Source organism: Chrysemys picta, chromosome 1, assembly GCF_011386835.1.
Source record: "Chrysemys picta bellii isolate R12L10 chromosome 1, ASM1138683v2, whole genome shotgun sequence".
In the NCBI taxonomy this organism is placed as follows: Eukaryota; Metazoa; Chordata; order Testudines; family Emydidae; genus Chrysemys; species Chrysemys picta.
The window spans coordinates 256,126,485-256,146,703 of NC_088791.1; the positions used below are offsets into that span (position 1 = coordinate 256,126,485).

The 20,219-nt window shown below is 47.7% G+C and overlaps 2 protein-coding genes across 2 annotated transcripts; both read left to right on the forward strand.

Moving 5' to 3' along the window:
- The first annotated feature begins 10,139 nt into the window (after positions 1-10,139).
- LOC135983057 (uncharacterized) lies at positions 10,140-12,405 on the forward strand. Its single transcript, XM_065592427.1, has 2 exons — positions 10,140-10,841; positions 11,836-12,405. Exons 1-2 carry the CDS (start codon positions 10,265-10,267, stop codon positions 12,309-12,311), a joined length of 1,053 nt encoding a protein of 350 aa, XP_065448499.1. The 5' UTR covers positions 10,140-10,264; the 3' UTR covers positions 12,312-12,405.
- Positions 12,406-17,384: 4,979 nt separating this feature from the next.
- LOC135980819 (mediator of RNA polymerase II transcription subunit 15-like) lies at positions 17,385-19,466 on the forward strand. Its single transcript, XM_065581042.1, has 2 exons — positions 17,385-18,243; positions 18,842-19,466. Exons 1-2 carry the CDS (start codon positions 17,706-17,708, stop codon positions 19,342-19,344), a joined length of 1,041 nt encoding a protein of 346 aa, XP_065437114.1. The 5' UTR covers positions 17,385-17,705; the 3' UTR covers positions 19,345-19,466.
- The last annotated feature ends 753 nt before the right edge of the window (positions 19,467-20,219 follow it).

Genomic DNA, 20,219 nt, shown 5'->3' on the forward strand with positions numbered 1-20,219 from the left:
CAGCTGACGTTTTCTCGGGGTCGCTTGTAACCTGCCTGGCTTGTCAGTGATCAGGCTGCCTGGGCGCGCAGTTGTTTCCGTGTGAGAGGCTGGAGCAGGGAAATGAGTTGTTTGTATTTTCCTGGCTCTGTAAAGCGCTCACCCCGGGCTGGCTCTGCGTCCTCCCGCTGCGAATTAACAGGCAGCGAGACTGGGGTGACCAGAGAGCGAGTGTGAACAGCCAGGACACTTTTCAGGGGGAGGGGTACAGCTGCATATATAAGAAAGCCCCTAATATTGGGATGTCATGAGACAGCATATCCCTAAAGACAGTTTAACACAAATAAACTCCCCCAACCAGGCACTTCCACAGAGCCCATTTTAATTTTATTCTTCCAGGCCACTTTGAGATTTTAAATCACAAAACCTGTTCTCTTTTGAAGAGTAATTTTGTCTGAGCTATTGCAATTTCTCATCTTCATTGGCAATAGTTAGATATTTTAATTAAGCTTCTTCAGCATGTGAGCAAGTAGTAAATCCTGCTGTTTGGTTCTACAGTGCTGGTTGTGATAAACATTTGACCAAATGATTAGCTTGGATCCCTCACAAAAATAGGTCATGGTCTTTTAGGCCCAGGATTTCTCATGCAAGAGTACAGGTCCAATTAATTTCATATATATATTTCCTGCTTTAAAAGTGAATGTAGCTCAGAAAAATTAGTTTCAAGAAAGCAAACATGATAATAACATACACAATTTTAACTATCATGGCTTTTGTCTAGCAATGAGGTAGTAAAGATCTGCATCACCTTTCAAATGTCTACCTATGGCATCCAACCTGGACTTCTAATTTGCTGCTCCTAGTAGCACTTTAACATATGAACTGAAAAATAAGAGAAGATGAGAGTTTATTAACTTTATAGTGAGATAATACATCATAGGAACACAGCATCACAGTTCAGAGCAACTGCACCTGTGTTTCACCCTCATGGTCCAGCTAGGCACACATTTAGGCTGCCAGCTCCTCAACCATCACCTTTCTTGGTTGAGGGTTGAGACCTATTTCTCTCTTCCTCCTACCCAGGGTTTTTCCAGGCTGCACAGTTCCCTGCCTACACTGTAGTTCTCCAGCAAGCCTAAACACACTTGCAACTGTGCTTTGCTTTCTCCTCAGAGGCTATAAACATAATTGTGCAGTTGTAAGTTACCACGCAGCCCTTTCTGAGCAAGTACATTTACTCTTAAAGTGAAAGCATTACAGCGAAAAATATTTAAAAATAAAAGAACCTACACATGATAAAAATCTTATCTGAGATTACCCCAACTCCAACCTTGAGTTCTGGCAGGTGTCAGTCCTTCTAAGTCTTCCATAAGGATTGCCCCCTTGGACAGAAGGTCCTATGTATTTGCTGGATTAGAAAGAAGACCCTAAGACAGTTTAAACTCAGGGGTTTTTTTTTAATCTAAAAGTCCTTTCTTTGTCTGTTGGTCTCTGGGGAATCTAGTTTGAAGCAGAGTTTCTGCAGGTGGTGGTACTTTTCTAGGGTTACCATACTTCAGCAAGCAAAAAAGAGGACGGGAGGAGCCCTGCCCTAGCCCCGCCCCTGTCTTGCCCTAGCCCCGCCCCTGTCCCTCCCACTCCCCCCCCTCAGAACCCCCAACCCTCCCCCCGCTCCTTGTCCCCTGACTGCCCCCTCCTGGGACCCCTGCCCCTAACTGCCCCCCAGGACTCCACCCCCACCTAAGCCTCCCTGTCTCTTGTCCCCTGACTGCCCCCTCCTGAGACCCTCCCCCCATCCTAACTGGCCCCCTAGGACCCTACCCCCTACCTGTACCCTGACTGCCCCAACCCTTATCCACACCCCCACCCCCAGACAGACCCCTGGGACTCCCACACCCCATCCAACCACTCTCCACCCCGACAGCCCCCCCAGAACTCCCGACCCATCTAAACCCCTCTGCTCCCTGTCCCCTGACTGCTCCGATCCCTCTCCCCACTCCTGCCCCCTGACAGCCCCTCCCCCAGAACTCCCAAGCCACCCCCCGCTCCTTGTCCCCTGACTGCCCCCTCCTGGGACCCCTGCTCCTAACTGCCCTCCAGGACCCCACCCCCTACCTAAGCCTCCCTGTTCCTTGTCCCCTAACTGCCCCCTCCTAAGACCCCCCCCAACTGCCCCCCAGGACCCTACCCCTTACCTGTACCCTGACTGCCCAAAACCTTATCCCACCCCCCCGAACTCCCAACCCCCCCGTCTCTTGACTGCCCCCTCCAAAACCTCCCTGCCCCTTCTCCGACCCCCTGGCCCCCTTGTTGTTGGCCTTTGCCTAACGTCTCTCGTCCCTGCATGCTGGGGAGCGGGGGAGGAGCTTCAGACTGCCGGAGGCGATCTGTGAATGCAGGGAGGGAGGGAGGGAGTGATCTCTGCTGCAGTGGAGGCGGAGGACGGGCTCTCTCTGGCTGTCGGAGCCCCATGTAAGTGGCACCATCTGGCCGGCTGCCCTGTTAGCCCCGCGCGCTCTGCATGGGGGGGTGGGGGAGGGGAAATCCGGACATTTACAAATTCCCCCCGGACGCTATTTTTAGTTCAAAAAGCTGGACATGTCCAGGGGAATCCGGACGAATGGTAACCCTAACTTTTCTGAAGATGTTACTGCCTGAAAGAATTTGCGTAATCACCCCCCACTTCTTAGTTCCTGGAGGAGCTGTGGTCACTCTCCCTGTGGGAATTACAAACAATCCCTGGCCTACAATCATACATAAACTTAAGTCAGATCTTCCAAAGATTTTGCAGGAAACTGCCATAGTGTTATGCAGTGTTCACACGACACAAGCCCTGAGCAGATTAATGTGGACCAAAAGGGGCAACTAACCTTATATACTGCACCTGGAGGGGAGCCAGGACTTGATGAGGCCCAATATTAGAAGATGGATGGAGGAGCTAGGATAGAATTGTAACACTGGCAGATTAGGTGCCAGCTCACTGAATACTACAGATGTATAGCTGGAAACCAGTCTGGTTCACCTTTGTGTTAGTATTGTTAAAATAGGTATTGGATTTGTAAAAATGTGTTTAGACTTTATGAAATGCTTGTAAATTGCTGCATGCATTAATCTCACTTAAATACTACTTCTTACCATGGGATATAGATATTATAAGTGTTTTATCTGCAACTGTAAAGCTCTACAGCCAGGAGAGAAACATTACCAAGAGTGAAATACTGGTTTTCCATAAGAGGTGTCATCTGCCCAACCAAAGAAGGCCCACAGACTCCAGACAAGAGTGTCAGAGGACAAAAGACTTTGCTGATTGCCTCCCCCATGCCCATGAAGGGGAGATGTACAGGTGGACTTGTCCCATCAGCTTGAACTCTAAGGAAAGGGAATAAAAATCCTTGGCAAGAAGGAACTATATCTCTTTATGTTGCTTGGAGTCTGAGTGGTAATGATTTCTAAGCATAAGCAAGGGATCCCCAGATGCATAGTCTCCGTTAGCCCTAAAGGACCCCCACAGCTTGCATGTCACAGGAGCTACTATCACTTTTTGAAGCCTGAGGCTGTAACTCATTTGTGTGTGTATGCTTACTTGCTATAACCTCATAAATAGCTTATTTCTTAATGAAATATATTTAACTAATATATTATCCAATTGGCTACAAGCGTTGTCCTTGGTGTAAGATCTAGGGTGCAACTGACATGGGGTAAATGACTGGTCCTTTGGGCTTGGGAGTGACTTGAACATTGTGATTTTTGGGGTAAAGGACCATCTATCCCAAAGGCAAGCTTACCCAAAGAGACTGTCTTTGACTTCATGTTAAGGCTGTTGTAATGCATGAGGAGTTCACACTTGATTACTGGTTGGTGAAATCTAAGATGCACAACCAATTTGAGGTGTGCCCTGCTTTTTTAACAGTCTGCCCTGAGGTTGGTCCTCATGCTCCTGAGCCACTCCAGACAGCTTGACACGATTATAAAGCTAGGAAGTGAGAACAGTAGGAGGCAAAACTGGTCTGAGGCTGGCTGAAAAGAATACTGACTGGCACTTGGGTTGTTTGGACTGAGGGGACTGGCTGAGTTGGAGCTGAGGCTGAATTGACTGGACTGAGCTGGAAGCCATTGTGGTGGCTGGTCAGAGATGTTGGAGTTGGGGCTGGCAGGTGGAGGCTGGACATAGCTGTTGGCAGCTGGGCTGGCTGCAACTGGCCCCCAGTTGAAACCAGACCAAATGCAAAATGCCAGTGGAGATACTGGGGGAAAGAGAAAGTTACCTTGGACTGTGAAGGAGAAGAAGCAGGGACTGAGGACTGGTCTCCGATCAGGAAAAATTAAAAAAAAAAAAGACTTGATATGTGATGATTTGAAGAAGGAATACATAGGGGAAAAAAAAAAAGATAAAAGTCAACATTTTATAAATTGTCAAATCAGTGACAGAAGATGTGAAAATAGGAGAAAATGGCAGACTGGATTAAAGCAGTGTTGGTGACATACAAGGACTTAAAAGAATGCAGGATGGAGATCTATTGATTGAATGTACACATAAAGAGCAAGCTGGAAAAAAAACTTGCTAAAATTGTATCCTTCGGGAAAATGAAACTTGCTTGTCAACTGCCTAAATTCCAGACAGAAGCAAGAAGGGCTATGTAGGGAGTGCTACTAGAATTGTCTGAGGAGGAGATTAAAAAAAAATACCAGGGAAGATAAAGTATTGTTTGTTAAACATATACTTAGTAGGCGAGAGGGAGAAAACCAGCCATCTATGGCCTTATGCATAATACTTAAAGGTGGGACACTGCTGGATAGGTTCCAAATGAGGTACCAGTCTTTCTGGTAGAAACCATATATTCTCCTCCTGTGAAGTGCTATACTTGTCATAGGTTTGGACGTGCGGCAGTCATTTGTAAGGGAACAGTGAGGGGCAGTAAATGTGGAGGGGGGAAAAAATTTTCTTAGGAGAACTGTGTAGAGAAGGAACAGAACCTAAACGCAGCAATTGCAGGGGAAAGCACATTGCAGCTTATAAAGAATGTGCAGTAGCAGAACAAGCTACAGAAATTAAATTAAAAAAATTAACATTATTCCAAAAGTATCATATGTGGAGGCTACCATAAGATATGCACTGCAGGAAAAAGAAAAATTCTCAAGTAAAAGAAATGATGTTCAGGCCAGCAGAACACATTTGTGGTCAAGAAGGAGACTGAGAAGAATGAGAAATGCTGTATTACTTGAAAAGAAACTCATAGTGTTCATTACAAAAGTAATTGCACCTTGCAGACGGGGAAAAAATGAAATGATTAAAATTGTAACAAAAGCAGCAGAAATATATCTAAAGATAGACCACATTCACGCAATTTTAAATGAGAGCAATAATACAGCTTAAATAACGTGGTCTTAATGAGCCTTTACTGGAATGCGCATAGTTTAATAATGCATGGACAGGAATTTAAGAAAGCCATCTTTGAAATGGGGAAAAAGCCTGATGTAATGTGTGCAAGAAGCGTGGCATAAGTAAACTGTGTTCAGTCTACCAGGATATAATGTACTCTGGAGACATCGAGAATAGGTGGGGGTCTGTATGTTCATAAGAGAAGGATTTAAGTTCTGCACATCCACGGAGGCGTCAATACAGTTCTGTATTGACTTCTGGAAAATGAATGCAATTTAAAAATTCAACTTTTACACCATGCCTAGGGTTGACAAACTACTGGAAAAACTGGGGGCTGCTAAGTATATAGCCACCCTCGATTTCATGACGGGATACTGGCAAATCCCCTGGACACCTAATTTAAAGAAAAAACTGCCTTCCCCACACTGTGGGGGTTATACTAGTTTGAAATGATGCCCTTTGGACTTTATGGGGCTTCAGCCACTTTCCAGCATCGGATAGACCGAGTGTTATGGCCACATGGCATATACGTGGCCACCTACAATGATGATATCATCATCTACAGCAAGAGCTGGACCAAAAATATATGAAGCATATGGTTGCAATATTATGGGTTCTCAGGGAGGCAGATTTGATGGCCAACTCAAGCAAGTGTTGACTGGCCACCCAAGAAGCCATCTGTAACCGTGCCTCGTTGGGTCACAACTCAGGATGCCAAATTCAGGACGAACTGCTGAGAAATAGGGCAGATATATCCCAAGACTGGTGGCTAATCCCCCATAGGCTATACCAAACCAGCAACAAAAGTAAACTCCTGTTTCACAACACTGGCTAACAAGAAGTCATAAAAGCAATTTCCTTGGGCATTCCAGTTCTTATGTCACCACCAAAAACACTGGATTTAGAGATGAGTGGTTCTTTATAACCAGTCTCATCAAATAATAGGTTCTTCTGATCCCAAAGGACCAGCCACACACGCAGGTCAATATATAATTTAGATCTTACTAAAGGATTGGCATCAGCATGATTTTTGGGTATCTAAAATCTAAAGGTTTATTTATAAAAAGAAAGGAGGGAGTTTAAATTACTTAAAAGAATCAATTATATACAGTAATTGCAAAGCTCTTGGTTCAGGCTTGTAGCAGTGATAGAATAAACTGCTGGCTTAAGTCAAGTCTCTGGAATACATCCACAGCTTGGATGGGTCATTCAGTCCTCTGTTCAGAGTTTCAGTTTGTAGCAAAGTTCCTCCAGAAGTAAGCAGGATTGAAGACAAAATGGAGGTGTTTCCTGGGTCTTATATAGCTTTTGCCATGTGGAGACCATCCCATTGTTCCTACTGTGGAAAATTACAGCAACACGATGGAGTTTGGAGTCACATGGGCAAGTCCCATGTCCATGCATTATGCCTAGTCACAGCAAAATTCTGTTAAGTGTAGATAGGTGTCTCCCATGGTCCATTGTCAGTTAAATGTTCTTTCGATGGGCCACTCAATTTGAATAGTCCCTCCAACAGGCTAGCTACCTTGTGGGCGTTACCCCAGAAGCAAACATTTGAAATCCAGGTATAGAGCCAATACTTATACCTTCAAATACAAAAATGATACATGCATACACATAGCGTAACCATAACCAGAAAATCATAACCTTTTCATAGACACCTCACTTGACAACCTTTATACAAGATTTGCTGCAAATATATAACAGTGGTTGCAACAATGATCTATATAGTCATATTTTAATCAGATAATGTAACATCATCTATGTAGGGCATGCTGGGGGATGGGGACAGCTACAACCTTTGGTGGACAAAGTCCATGCCCTAATGGGCTGCCCCATCCCTTCCACCAAGAGGCAAGTTTGGCAGTGTTGGGAATTAGTGGGGTACTATCAGTGGTTCATCCCAAACTTTGCCACCATCACTGCCCTTTTGACGGCCCCAAAAGAGTCTGGTGGACCAATAGCTGTGATGAGGCATTTAGGGCACTTCAAGACCAGTTGACCCAGGAACCAGCTCTATCCTACCCAGACTTCTTGAAGTCCTTTATTCTCCAAACAGATGCCTCTGATGTCAGACTCAGGGCAGTGTTATCTCAGGAATTCAGAGGAGAAGAATATGCTGCTCTCCATCTTAGCAGGAAGTTGTTCCAACAGGAGGTAGCCTACTTGGTCATTGAGAAGGGTAAAATGGGCTATTGATAACCTACAATATTACTTGTGTGGGCAGCTCTTATGCCTAATAACTGACCATGCACCACTCTCCTGGTGGAACTCAATGAAGGACCATAGCCCACACATTATGCAGTGGTATCTCTCGCTACAGCCATTAGCTTCCAGGTGATTGTGACGGATCCCTGGGGTACAGCATGGAACTGTGGGACTCCTGTGCCCCCTTAACACTCCTCCCTGAGCAGTGTCTTACAATGCCATACTAGTGACAAGCAGTAAACCCTTCCAGGTGCTGTGGTCACTCAACCAACAACACCCAACTAAATTGCATGAGTGCTCTCTAAGCCCCTCATGAACTATACAGAGGGAGACACCAGAAAATTCCTCCAGCCTTAAACCCCTGAAGTACACCATCGTACACTGCTCAAAATCTTCTCTTGAACAATGCAAGCTCATTAATTAATTTGCCACTTCAAAGGCTAGTGGACATGCACCAGCCTTTGTAATCTGAGCAGATTTCCCAAGCACTTTAGACAAACTCACTGCTAAGGATAAAACATTAAAATAAGTTTAACAACTACAGAAATATGGATTTTAAGTGATTATAAGTGTAGGCATAAAGGACATGACACCTACATGAGAAATAAAAAATAAAACTGAGGTCTAAATTCTAAACTTTCAGTCCAAGCAAGATTTGACTCAAGCAGTTTCTCATCCCACTAGCCATTATAAAAACAGCTCAGAATTTTTATACACAGGCTGAATTCTCTGCTCGGCCTGGGACCAATCTCCCCAGTTCAAAGTCTTTGTCTTCCCAACGTTCTTGTCACCTTCAGAGTAGATGTGGGAGGAGAGAGGCCCTGGGCTGATGTCAGACTCCAGTTTGTAACACCTCCCCCCCCCCCGCCCAATCTATATGCATGGAAAGTACTGTCTCAAACTTCGAGTTAGGGGGTCATGTGTCCTATGTGCCCTGCTGAGACACTGGGCCTCCATTGTCTAAGTGCTTTGGGAGGGGCCCACTGGGAGAATGGATTCTCCTTAATGGGCCATCAACCATGTCTGGCTAGTCCTAATGTAAATCTGTCTTGGAGGTGTTAGTTGATCCTTTGTTGCCACCAAAAGGCCAGCTGTGGGCATCTCCCGGATTCACAACGGATTTCAGTAACACACACATAGCAAAACTTCATAACTTTACATACAATGGTAACATAATTCAACAGGCTAGTAATGTTTAACAGATCATGACTTCTTAAATGATACCTCATAAGGCATACTTTGTACAAAACATATCATAATAATATCAGTGATTCCAGGGTGCTATTTTGAGATACAGATTTCAGAGGGATAGCCTGTATCAGCAAAAACAACGAGGAGTCCTTGTGGCACCTTAGAAACTAACACATTTATTTGGGCATAAGCTTTCATGGTCACAGCTACAGCCATATAGCTTCCAGGTGGTGCATAAGGGGGGAGGGATAGCTCAGTGGTTTGAGCATTGGCCTGCTAAACCCAGCGTTGTGAGTTCAATCCTTGAGAGGGCCCATTAGGGGTCTGGGGCAAAAACAGTACTTGGTCCTGCTAGTGAAGGCAGGGGGCTGGACTTGATGATCTTTCAAGGTCCCTTCCAGTTCTAGGAGATAAAATATCTCCATTAATTTAGGTACGGAAAATAAGAACTTCTTTTCACAGGATGCTGGGGACACCAACTAACTCCAGGACACCACAGCTCAGGGTCTGAAGGGGAAGGTGTTTGATGGCATATACAAACCTCACACTGGGCCAGAAAGGGTTAAAGGACAGTACTGGGTCGAGGTAGCCCTGCCCCTCCAGCCCTGTAGAGAATGCTCCAACTGGAGACAAGGTTAAAAAGGGAACAACCCAGCTCAGAAGGGGGAAAGCTGGGATGGAAGACAGACCTACCTAGTAAATTTGTTAGTCTCTAAGGTGCCACAAGTACTCCTGTTCTTTTTGCGGATACAGACTAACACGGCTGCTGGATCAGAGTCCAGTGGAGTGGGCAGGCCTGGGCTTCCCTACCACTGCCCCACCCCCACTATGGGCAGGCCTGGGCTTCCCTACCACTGCCCCACCTCTACTATGGGCAGGCCTGGGCTTCCCTACCACTGCCCCACCCCCACTATGGGTGGGTGCTAACCACTAGACCACCCAGCCCACCAAGGACCATATTATGGGGCCTTTTCAGAATTAAATGTTATGAATATTTCTGTAGTAACTGTACAAGTGACAATCTAGGAGCATTCTATAACAACATAGTAAAAGGAATTACAGGAGCAGCCGCTCTGGTCAGCTACAAAACATCAAATTGCCCTCAACTTAGGCCTGGTCTACACTAGGCGTTTATGTCGAAGTTAGCGCCGTTAAATCGAATTAACCCTGCACCCGTCCACACTGCGATGCTATTTAGTTCGACATAGAGGTCTCTTTAATTCGACTTCTGTACTCCTCCCCGACGAGGGGAGTAGCGCTAAATTCGACATGGCCATGTCGAATTAGGCTAGGTGTGGATGGAAATCGACGCTAATAGCTCCGGGAGCTATCCCACAGTGCACCACTCTGTTGACGCTCTGGACAGCAGTGCGAGCTCGGATGCTCTGACCAGCCACACAGGAAAAGCCCCGGGAAAATTTGAATTTGAATTCCTTTTCCTGTCTGGCCAGTTTGAATCTCATTTCCTGTCTGGACATCGTGGCGAGCACAGCAGCACTGGCAACGATGCAGAGCTCTCCAGCAGTGATGGCCATGCAGTCTGGGAATAGAAAGAGAGCCCCAGCATGGACTGATCGTGAAGTCTTGGATCTCATCGCTGTGTGGGGCGATGAGTCCGTGCTTTCCGAGCTGCGATCCAAAAGAAGGAATGCAAAGATCTACGAGAAGATCTCTAAAGACATGGCAGAGAGAGGATACAGCCGGGATGCAACGCAGTGCCGCGTGAAAATCAAGGAGCTGAGACAAGGCTACCAGAAGACCAAAGAGGCAAACGGACGCTCCGGATCCCATCCCCAGACATCCCGTTTCTACGAGGCACTGCATTCCATCCTCGGTGCTGCCGCCACCACTACCCCACCAGTGACCGTGGACTCTGAGGATGGGATACTGTCCACGGCCGGTTCCTCAGACATGTTAGGGGACGGGGAAGATGAGGAAGGAGATGAGGAGGGCGAGGCAGTTGGCAGCTCTCACAACGCTGATTTCCCCGACAGCCAGGATCTCTTCATCACCCTTACAGAGATCCCCTACGAAGCGTCCCCAGCCATTACCCCGGACACAGAATCTGGTGAAGGATCAGCCAGTAAGTGTTGTAAACATCTAAACATTTATTTTTAACAAAACAGGAATATTAACAATTAAAAGAATGGGTTGTTCATGATTAGTGTGCCCTAGGCGCTTAACGGTTTAGTAAGGGGCAGTGCAAGTTTTGAAAAGAAATCTAGCAATGTCCGGTTTTCAGTGATTGTCCTGCACAAGCCGCTCTACTGTGTATTCCCTGCTACTGCAGCTACAGTAAAATGCGGTCTATATGTGCGGGGATAGAGCAGTAATCCTCCTGGGACATCTCGATGAAGCTCTCCTGGAGGTAACTTGAAAGCCGTTGCATGAGGTTCTTGGGGAGAGCGGCCTTATTGGGTCCTCCGAAGTACGACACGTTGCCGCGCCACGAGATTATCAGGTACTCGGGGATCATTGCTCTGCACAGCAGGGCGGCATACGGCCCTGGTCTTTGGAGGCTTTCCCGGAGCATTCTCTCTTTGTCGCTCTCGGAGATCCTCATCAGGGTGATGTCGGCCATGGTGACCTGCTTTTAATTAGGTAGGGGAATGTTAGTGTTGGGACTGCTTTCCCGTTCCTTTACAGAACTGTCACCGCTGGTTTGCAGCCACGCGGTGGAGGCGGGAGAGGGGCAGCCGAAAGGGATCATTCCCGGGGACAGCCGCGAGGGGGTGGGACAGGGGCAGAGTTCCCGCTTGCCGGATTGCTGGCAGCAGGGACTGACATTGATTTAAATGTGAAATGAGGCCAGTGGTAATATAAAAGTTTTAAACTGCCACAAGTGTACGGCTTACCATGTCTGCCTGCAACAGAAATTCCGTTGTGCTGCCTCGCTTCTCAAATGTGCTGTTCAAGACCCCAGGCACAGAATGCGAAGGCCGAGAATTCGACCTTGTGCTGAGTGCGCATGTGAAAGGTGCTGTGCATGGTCTTGTTCACAGAGAAAGACTATGTTCTTTGTTCACAACTACATTTATCTTTCAGAGGAATTCACTCCCTTTTTCCCATTTCCACAGCCCCGTCTGCGACTGTCTCACAACCTAGCCTGGAATCACACTCCCAGAGGCTAGCGCGGATTAGGCGTAGGAAGAAGAGGACACGGGAGGACATGTTCTCTGAGCTTATGGCCTCTTCCCAAGCCCAGGCAGCACAGCAGACCCAGTGGCGGGAGAACTTGACCCGAATGCACCAAGCCAACATGGATCGGGAGGAGAGGTGGCGGCAGGAAGACCAGCAGGCGACTCAAACGCTGCTTGGACTACTGAGGGAGCAAACGGACACGCTCCGGCGCCTTGTGGATGTTCTGCAGGAACGGAGGCAGGAGGACAGAGCCCCGCTGCAGTCCATCTCTAACCGCCCTCCCCCGCCACCAAGTCCCATACCCACCTCACCCAAAGTGCAAAGAAGGAGAGGCGGCAGAGTCCCTGCTAACTCTCACTCCACCCCTGCAGAGAGCTCTAGTAGCAGAAGGCTCTCATTTCCCAAAATTTGAAAAGTTCTTTCCTTCCTGCCTGACACAAGCCCACGTCCAAGTTTCACCTCCCAATGCCATGTGTAGTTGATAATAAAAAATTCGTTTCTGTTAACTACTGTTTCAATCATGTTCTTTTGGAGGAGGAGGGGAAAGGGGGTTGGAAATTGGACAGGACAGTCTCCTTTGGCAGGGTACATAGTCGGGGGCAGGCACAGCAGCAGGGCACATACACAGTGCAGTGATGCAGTGACTAGTTGCCCCGGTTAGTCTGGGAGGTTGTTTTGATGTAATGTTGGGGGGGGTGGGTTGCTCTGTGACTTTGTGGCGGGGGAGGGCAGTTACAGATCTTAAGCGCCGGTCCTTAGACAGGATCACAGAGCCACACAGCATGGGATCTGTAACCGTCCTCCCCCTGCCACAAAGTCAAATAGACCTCCCATACACACAGTCCCGATCAGGAGGGGTGACAGGCTCCGTTGAAACAAGCATCCCACCGCAGCGGAGCCTGTCAATCCTTGAGTTTAGAAGCTGCATTCGCATCACAACACTAGACCCGCCCCGCACCACAGTCTGCGTCCCAGTTTTAAAAAATTCCCGCTAAAACAGTATTAAAGAAAACGGTGTGCTTTAACAAAGTAGAACTATTTTTATTTCGACACGTGTGTTGGAGGGGGGGTGAAGGGGGTATGTAACTGGATAGGATAGTCAACATTACCTGGGTAAAGAAACGGGGGCAGGTTTAGCTTCTCAGTACACAAACTATAAAATCACAGGTTACCCTGCTCACTCAGGAACTTTGCTTTCAAAGCCTCCCGGATGCACAGCGCTTCCCGCTGGTCTCTTCTAATCGCCCGGCTGTCTGGCTGTGAGTAATCACCAGCCAGGCTATTTTCCTCAACCTCCCACCCCGCCATAAAGGTCTCCCCCTTGCTCTCACAGAGATTGTGGAGCACACAGCAAGCTGCTATAACAATGGGGATATTGGTTTCGCTGAGATCACAGCGAGTCAGTAAGCTTCTCCATCTCCCCTTGAGACGGCCAAAAGCACACTCCACCACCATTCTGCACTTGCTCAGCCGGTAGTTGAAGAGTTCTTTTTCAGTGTCCAGGGCGCCAGTATAGGGCTTCATGAGCCAGGGCATTAGCGGGTAGGCTGGGTCCCCGAGGATGACTATAGGCATCTCCACATCCCCAACAGTTATTTTGTGGTCCGGGAAGTAAATACCTTGTTGCAGCCGTCTAAACAGACCAGAGTTCCTGAAAACACGAGCGTCATGAACCTTGCCCGGCCATCCCACGTAGATGTTGGTAAAACGTCCCCTGTGGTCCACCAGTGCTTGCAGCACCATGGAAAAGTATCCCTTTCGGTTAATGTACTGGGTGGCCTGGTGGTCCGGTGCCAGGATAGGGATGTGAGTTCCATCTATGGCCCCACCGCAGTTTGGGAATCCCATCGCTGCGAAGCCATCTATGATCGCCTCCACGTTTCCCAGGGTCACTACCTTTGGCAGCAGTACATCAACGATTGCCTTCGCTACTTGCATCACAACAACCCCCACGGTAGATTTGCCCACCCCAAACTGGTTCGCGACTGACCGGTAGCTGTCTGGCGTTGCAAGCTTCCACAGGGCTATGGCCACTCGCTTCTGTACACTCAGTGCAGCTCGCAACCGGGTGTCACTGCGCTTCAGGGCAGGGGACAGCAACTCACAAAGTTCCAGGAAAGTTCCCTTCCGCATGCGAAAGTTTCGCAGCCACTGGGATTCATCCCAGACCTGCAGCACTATGCGGTCCCACCACTCAGTGCTTGTCTCCCGTGCCCAGAATCGCCGTTCCACGGCATCAACATGACCCATTGCCACTGTGATGTCCTCGGCGCTGGGTCGCCTGCTTTCTGACAGGTCTGTGCTACTCTCAGACTTCAGGACATCACCGCGGTGCCGTAGCCTCCTCGCCTGACTTTTCTGCATCTGCCTCAGGGAAACCTTTATGATAAGCTGCGAAACGTTGAGAGCGGCCACAACTGCAGCGATGGTCGCAGCGGGCTCCATGCTCGGAGTACAGTGGCGTCCGCGCTGTCAATGACTGGAAAAGCGCGCGAACTGTTTTCCCGCCGGCGCTTTCAGGGAGGGAGGGCGGGAGTGATGGACGGATGACGACAGTTTCCCAAAAGCACCCTCGACTCATTTTGTTACCCAGAAGGCATTGCCGGCTACACCCAGAATTCCAATGGGCAGAGGGGACTGCGGGAACTGTGGGATAGCTGACCACAGTGCACCGCTTCGAATGTCGACGCTATCACCGTTAGTGTGGACGCACAAAGTCGAATTACTGTCCTTAGTGTGGACACACACGTTCGACTTTGCAATATCGATTACAAAAATTCGATGCAAGTAAAATCGAACTACTCTCGTAGTGTAGACAAGGCCTGAGATATCAGGTTTCCTGGTGGAATGAGGATTGCAACCTAGTAATCAAGGAAAGAAATAAGGCATACAAGCAAACAAAACACACAAATGAATAGTACAAACTTAATGAATTACAAAGGACATAAGGTGGTGGCACAAAGAATTATCAAAAAGACAAAAAAGAAAGTTGTTCAATTTCCAACCGAAATTTCTCCAAAGTTCAAAGTTTTCAGAAAAATATAAGCAAATTCAAAGAATGAATGGAATTCATAATAAAAGTAAATGTATACTTAGTCTTATTGTAAACAATGAATTGAGCTCTCCAACTTAGGAAAGGCAGACATTTTAGCAAAAGAATTCCAAAAGGTCAGTAGTGATATGAATCAAAGCAATGAGTTTGTGAGGAAAAAAACCCCCAAAAGGTTTATTGAGAAAAAACTATTAACTGGCTGGAGATAATATGACAATGATGTGTTAAACAAAAAGTTTTGTATGCAGGAGCTTACTGCAGCCATTAGAAAGAGGAAAAATACAGCTCCAGATAAAGATAATATAATTAATGAAATTCTTCAACACTTGTCAGAAGGGAGTCTAAAGGTTCTATTGACTATTTCCAATAGAATGGAAGCAAGCATTGGTGATACCTTGCCTGGTTTCCTAACTGATACATAGAAGACCTAACGCTGATAGGGCTGTAGCCCTCACATCATGTGTGGGGAAAATCATGGGAAAAAACTAAAAAAATATATAGGAATAGTGGAATACTTAGAGAAAAATTATATTCTGAGGTACAAAGAGTTTTCAGAGAAGGAAGATGAAGAGTTGATCATATAGTGAGACTAGAAATGGAGGTACAAAAAAGCATAAGGACTAAGAACTTTATGATAACCTTACTGTACATTGAAAAAAAAAATCACATGACATACTATGGATGGAAGGCCTCCTATAAAAACTAGCCAAAATTGGAATTAAAAGGCAGAATGTTTCTGTGGACAATGAACTTTTAAAGTGACAGAAATATACAAATCAAAGTGGGAATAGCTTTGTCCAAAAGCCTATAAGCTTACACATGGAACGCCACAAGGGAGTATTATCAGCCCTACTTTGTTTTCCATTATGCTAACTGACCAGAACCGGCTCTAGGCACCAGCAAAGGAAGCACATGCTTGGGGCGGCACAATTCCATGGGCGGCATTCCGGCCATTCTTTTTTTTTTTTCTTGGGCAGCATTCCAGCCACCCGTGGTTTTTTTGTTTGTTTGTTTTTTGCTTGGGCAGTTGTGCTCTAGGAGCTTGGGATGGCAAATTTTTTGCTTGGGGCGGCAAAAAACCTAGAGCCAGCCCTGTAACTAACCTCCCAGAAAGTGTGCAGATGGGAATAGGTATTTCCCTTTTCACAGATGACTGTGCTATATGGACTAGAGAGCCAAGGTGGGTGAGGTAATACGTTTTATTGAACCAATTTCTGGATCACCAGAGAAGTAGATCACATCGTGGAATGGGCCACCCAAATACCCCGAGAGAACGTGCTTCAATACAGAAGTAAACTGCTCTGTGACCACACACCCTCCTTGTCATTTACCACCCTCCACTGGAATCAACACAGGATATCATCAAACAACTACAACTCATACCTGATGGGGAACCCATCCTGAAATAAATATTTCCTGAACCCTCATTTTTGGCCTTCAAACATCCCCACTACCTCTATAAGCTCATCATCAGAAGCAAGCTCCCCATAGACAAGTACATACCACCTCAAAATGGCATCAGACCCTACCAGAACAGATGCAAAACCTGAAGACATATCTTCACTGGTATGATGATCAATACCCCCCACAGCACACCTTTAAAGATGCATCCTTTCAAGATCCATGGATCTTACACATGCCAGTCACAACATGTGGTGTACCTCATCCAGGGCACCAAATGCTCCCAATAACAGCTACGTGAGTGAAACCAGACAATCACTATGCTCTCAAATGAACCATCACAGGAAAATGATAAGAGAAAAACCATGATATCATCTGTGGGTGAACGCTTTTCAAAGTGATCACTCTATATCTGACCTATCAGTCCTCATCTTCAAAGGAAACCTGCACGACACTTTCAAAAGATGAGCTTGGGAGCTTAAATTCATCACTCTTCTAGACACTAAAAATCATGGACTGAACAGAGACACTGGATTTATGGCTTATTACAACAACCTATACCCACTAATACCCTCTTTTTGTCCGATGACTGCAGAGGTGTTAATGGGCCACACTGCTTTGAATGGTCCCTGTGATGGGGGACACTCACCTCTTATGAGCTCCTCCTGTCAGGTGGATGTGACCCTGCACACTGTCTCTCTCTCTTTGCAGTGCCCCCTGTAGGCTGTTGCCCTCATCATGTGGGTGTTCAGTGGCTCAGCCCTCCAGCCAAGTCACACACAGTTAAAATGTGAATGAACAAATCCCTTCTGGGGTAAAAAGTCCAACAGGTCCTGTCCCTGTGCCCTTTTTAAAGTCTTTAGCCCTGCCTCTCAGCTCAGTCCTCAGACCCTTCTGGGCTAACTTTAAGTCCATGTCTTCCCTGGTATAGAGCAGTGCCCCCCAGGGTTTTCTCTCTTGAGACTCTAAGGCCTGGTCTACACTACGGGTTTAGGTCGACTTTAGCAGCGTTAAACCGAATTAAGCTGGACACGTCCACACAACGAAGCCCTTTCTTTCGACTTAAAGGGTCCTTTAAACCGGTTTCTTTACACCACCTCCGACGAGGGGATTAGCGATAAAACCGGCCTTTGCGGGTCGGAATTGGGGTAGTGTGGATGGAATTCGACGTTATTGGCCTCCGGGAGCTATCCCACAGTGCTTCATTGTGACCGCTCTGGACAGCACTCTCAACTCAGATGCACTGACCAGGTAGACAGGAAAAGACCCGCGAATGTTTGAATTTCATTTCCTGTTTGCCCAGCGTGGAGAGCACAGGTGACCACGCAGAGCTCATCAGCACAGGTAACCGTGATGGAGTCCCAGGATCGCAAAAGAGCTCCAGCATGGACCGAACGGGAGGTACAAGATCTGCTCGCCATATGGGGAGATGAAGCAGTGATAGCTGAACTCCGTAGCAGTAAAAGAAATGGAAAAGTATTAGAAAAGATCTCCAAGGCCATGAAGGACCGAGGCCATAACAGGGACACACAGCAGTGCCGCGTGAAAATTAAGGAGCTACGGCAAGCTTACCACAAAGCCAGAGAAGCAAACAGAAGGTCCGGGGCAGAGCCGCAAACTTGCCGCTACTACGCGGAGCTGCATGCGATCCTAGGGGGTGCAGCCACCACTACCCCAACCGTGTGCTATGACTCTCTCACTGGAGAAACACACAGGGAAGACGGTTCGGGGAACGAGGAAGATGACGATGGAGGTACTGTAGGTAGCTCACAGCAGCAAGGAAGCAGAGAAACCGGTTTCCCCAACAGCCAGGATATGTTTGTGACCCTGGACCTGGAACCAGTAACCCCCGAACTCACCCAAGACCCTCAGGGCACACAGGAGACCTCTGGTGAGTGTACCTTTGTAAATATTTGTAAACATTACACATGGTTTAAAAGCAAGCGTGTTTAATGATTAATTTGCCCTGGCAATCGCGGCCAGTACATCTACTGGAAAAGTCTGTTAACGTGTATGGGGATGGAGCGGAAATCCTCCAGGGACATCTCCAGAAAGCTCTCCTGGTTGAAATGGGGTGATTTTATTAAGGGGACATTCAGAGGCGCCCGTTCCTGCTCTTCTGACCAGAAATGTTCCCCGCTGTTAACCACGCGGTGGGGGGAGGGGTGAAGTGATCATCCCAGAGAATCGTGTGTGTGTGTGGGGGGGGTGGTTTACTTGTGTTTGTGATGCATGTTAACCGGGAAACCGCAGCCCCTCCTTTTACATTGAAACCCCATTTTAAATGGACAACCCAATTCATCCTTGATATGGGAAATGCGCTGCTGTTTGCAACCTTTCCCGCATGTTAAGAAGGTTAAAAAAGCCAAAACACTGTGGCCTACCATGGCTGCCTGCAAGCCGAAATATGCGACCTTGTAATGAAAGAGTGTACCCATTGTTCTCTAAAATGTGTCTTTTTTAACCACCTCTCCCTTCTCCTCCACCAGCTGCAAATGTTTCTCCTTCGCAGAGGCTCGTGAACATTAGAAAGAGAAAACGTAGGACGAGGGACGATATGTTCACGGAGCTGCAGATGTCCTCCCACGCTGATAGAGCACAGCAGAATGCGTGGAGGCAGTCAATGTCGGAGATGAGAAAAGCCCAATATGAACGAGAGGAGAGGTGGCGGGCTGAATCACGGGATGAACAGAGCAAGTGGCGGGCTGAAGACGATAGGTGGCGTCAGCTTGCAGACAGACGGCAAGAGGCAATGCTCCGTCTGCTGGAGCATCAAACTGATATGCTTGAGCGTATGGTTGAGTTGCAGGAAAGGCAGCAGGAGCAGAGACCGCCGCTACAGCCCCTGTGTAACCAACAGCCCTCCTCCCCAAGTTCCATAGCCTCCTCACCAAGACGCCCAAGAACACGGTGGGGGGGCCTCCGTCCACCCAGTCACTCCACCCCAGATGATCGCCCAAGCATCAGAAGGCTGGCCTTCAATAAGAGTTAAAGTTTTAAAATGCAGTGTGTCCTTTTCCATCCCTCCTCCCCCACCCATCCCAGGCTACCTTGGCAATTATCCCCCTACTTCTGTGAGGAATTAATAAAGAATGCATGAATGTGAAAAAACAATGACTTTATTGCCTCTGCAAGCGGGAGGGGAGGGTGCGGTGTGGTGGTTGGTTTACAGGGAAGTAGAGTGAACTGGGTCGGGGGGGGGGTTTGGAGGGTTCATCAAGGAGAAACAAACAGAAGTTTCACACAGTAGCCTGGCCAGTCACAAAACTCGTTTTCAAAGCTTCTCTGATGCGCACCGCGCCCTGCTGTGCTCCTCTAACCGCCCTGGTGTCTGGCTGCGCGTAATCAGCGGCCAGGCGAGTTGCCTCAACCTCCCACCCCGCCATAAAGGTCTTCCCCTTACTCTCACAGATATTGTGGAGCGCACAGCAAGCAGCAATAACAATGGGGATATTCTTTTCGCTGAGGTCTGAGCGAGTCAGTAAGCTGCGCCAGCGCGCTTTTAAACGTTCAAATGCACATTCCACCACCATTCGGCACTTGCTCAGCCTGTAGTTGAACAGGTCCTGACTCCTGTCCAGGCTGCCTGTGTACGGCTTCATGAGCCATGGCATTAAGGGGTAGGCTGGGTCCCCAAGGATCACGATAGGCATTTCAACATCCCCAATGGTCACTTTCTGGTCCGGGAAGAAAGTCCCTTCCTCCAGCTTTCGAAACAGAGCAGAGTTCCTGAAGCATCATGTACCTTTCCCGGCCATCCCACGGTGATGTTGGTGAAACGTCCCTTGTGATCCACCAGGGCTTGCAGCAGCATTGAAAAGTACCCCTTGCGGTTTACGTAGTCGGTGGCTTGGTGCTCCGGTGACA

What these genes read in the sequence shown, in the direction of transcription:
- LOC135983057 (XM_065592427.1), top strand. Translation starts at nt 10,265, where the DNA reads ATGCAGAGCTCTCCAGCAGTGATGGCCATGCAGTCTGGGAATAGAAAG. An exon ending in ATCTGGTGAAGGATCAGCCA is followed by an intron (nt 10,842 to 11,835) that starts GTAAGTGTTGTA and finishes CCATTTCCACAG; the next exon opens with CCCCGTCTGCGACTGTCTCA.
- LOC135980819 (XM_065581042.1), top strand. Translation starts at nt 17,706, where the DNA reads ATGGAGTCCCAGGATCGCAAAAGAGCTCCAGCATGGACCGAACGGGAG. An exon ending in GGGCACACAGGAGACCTCTG is followed by an intron (nt 18,244 to 18,841) that starts GTGAGTGTACCT and finishes CTCCTCCACCAG; the next exon opens with CTGCAAATGTTTCTCCTTCG.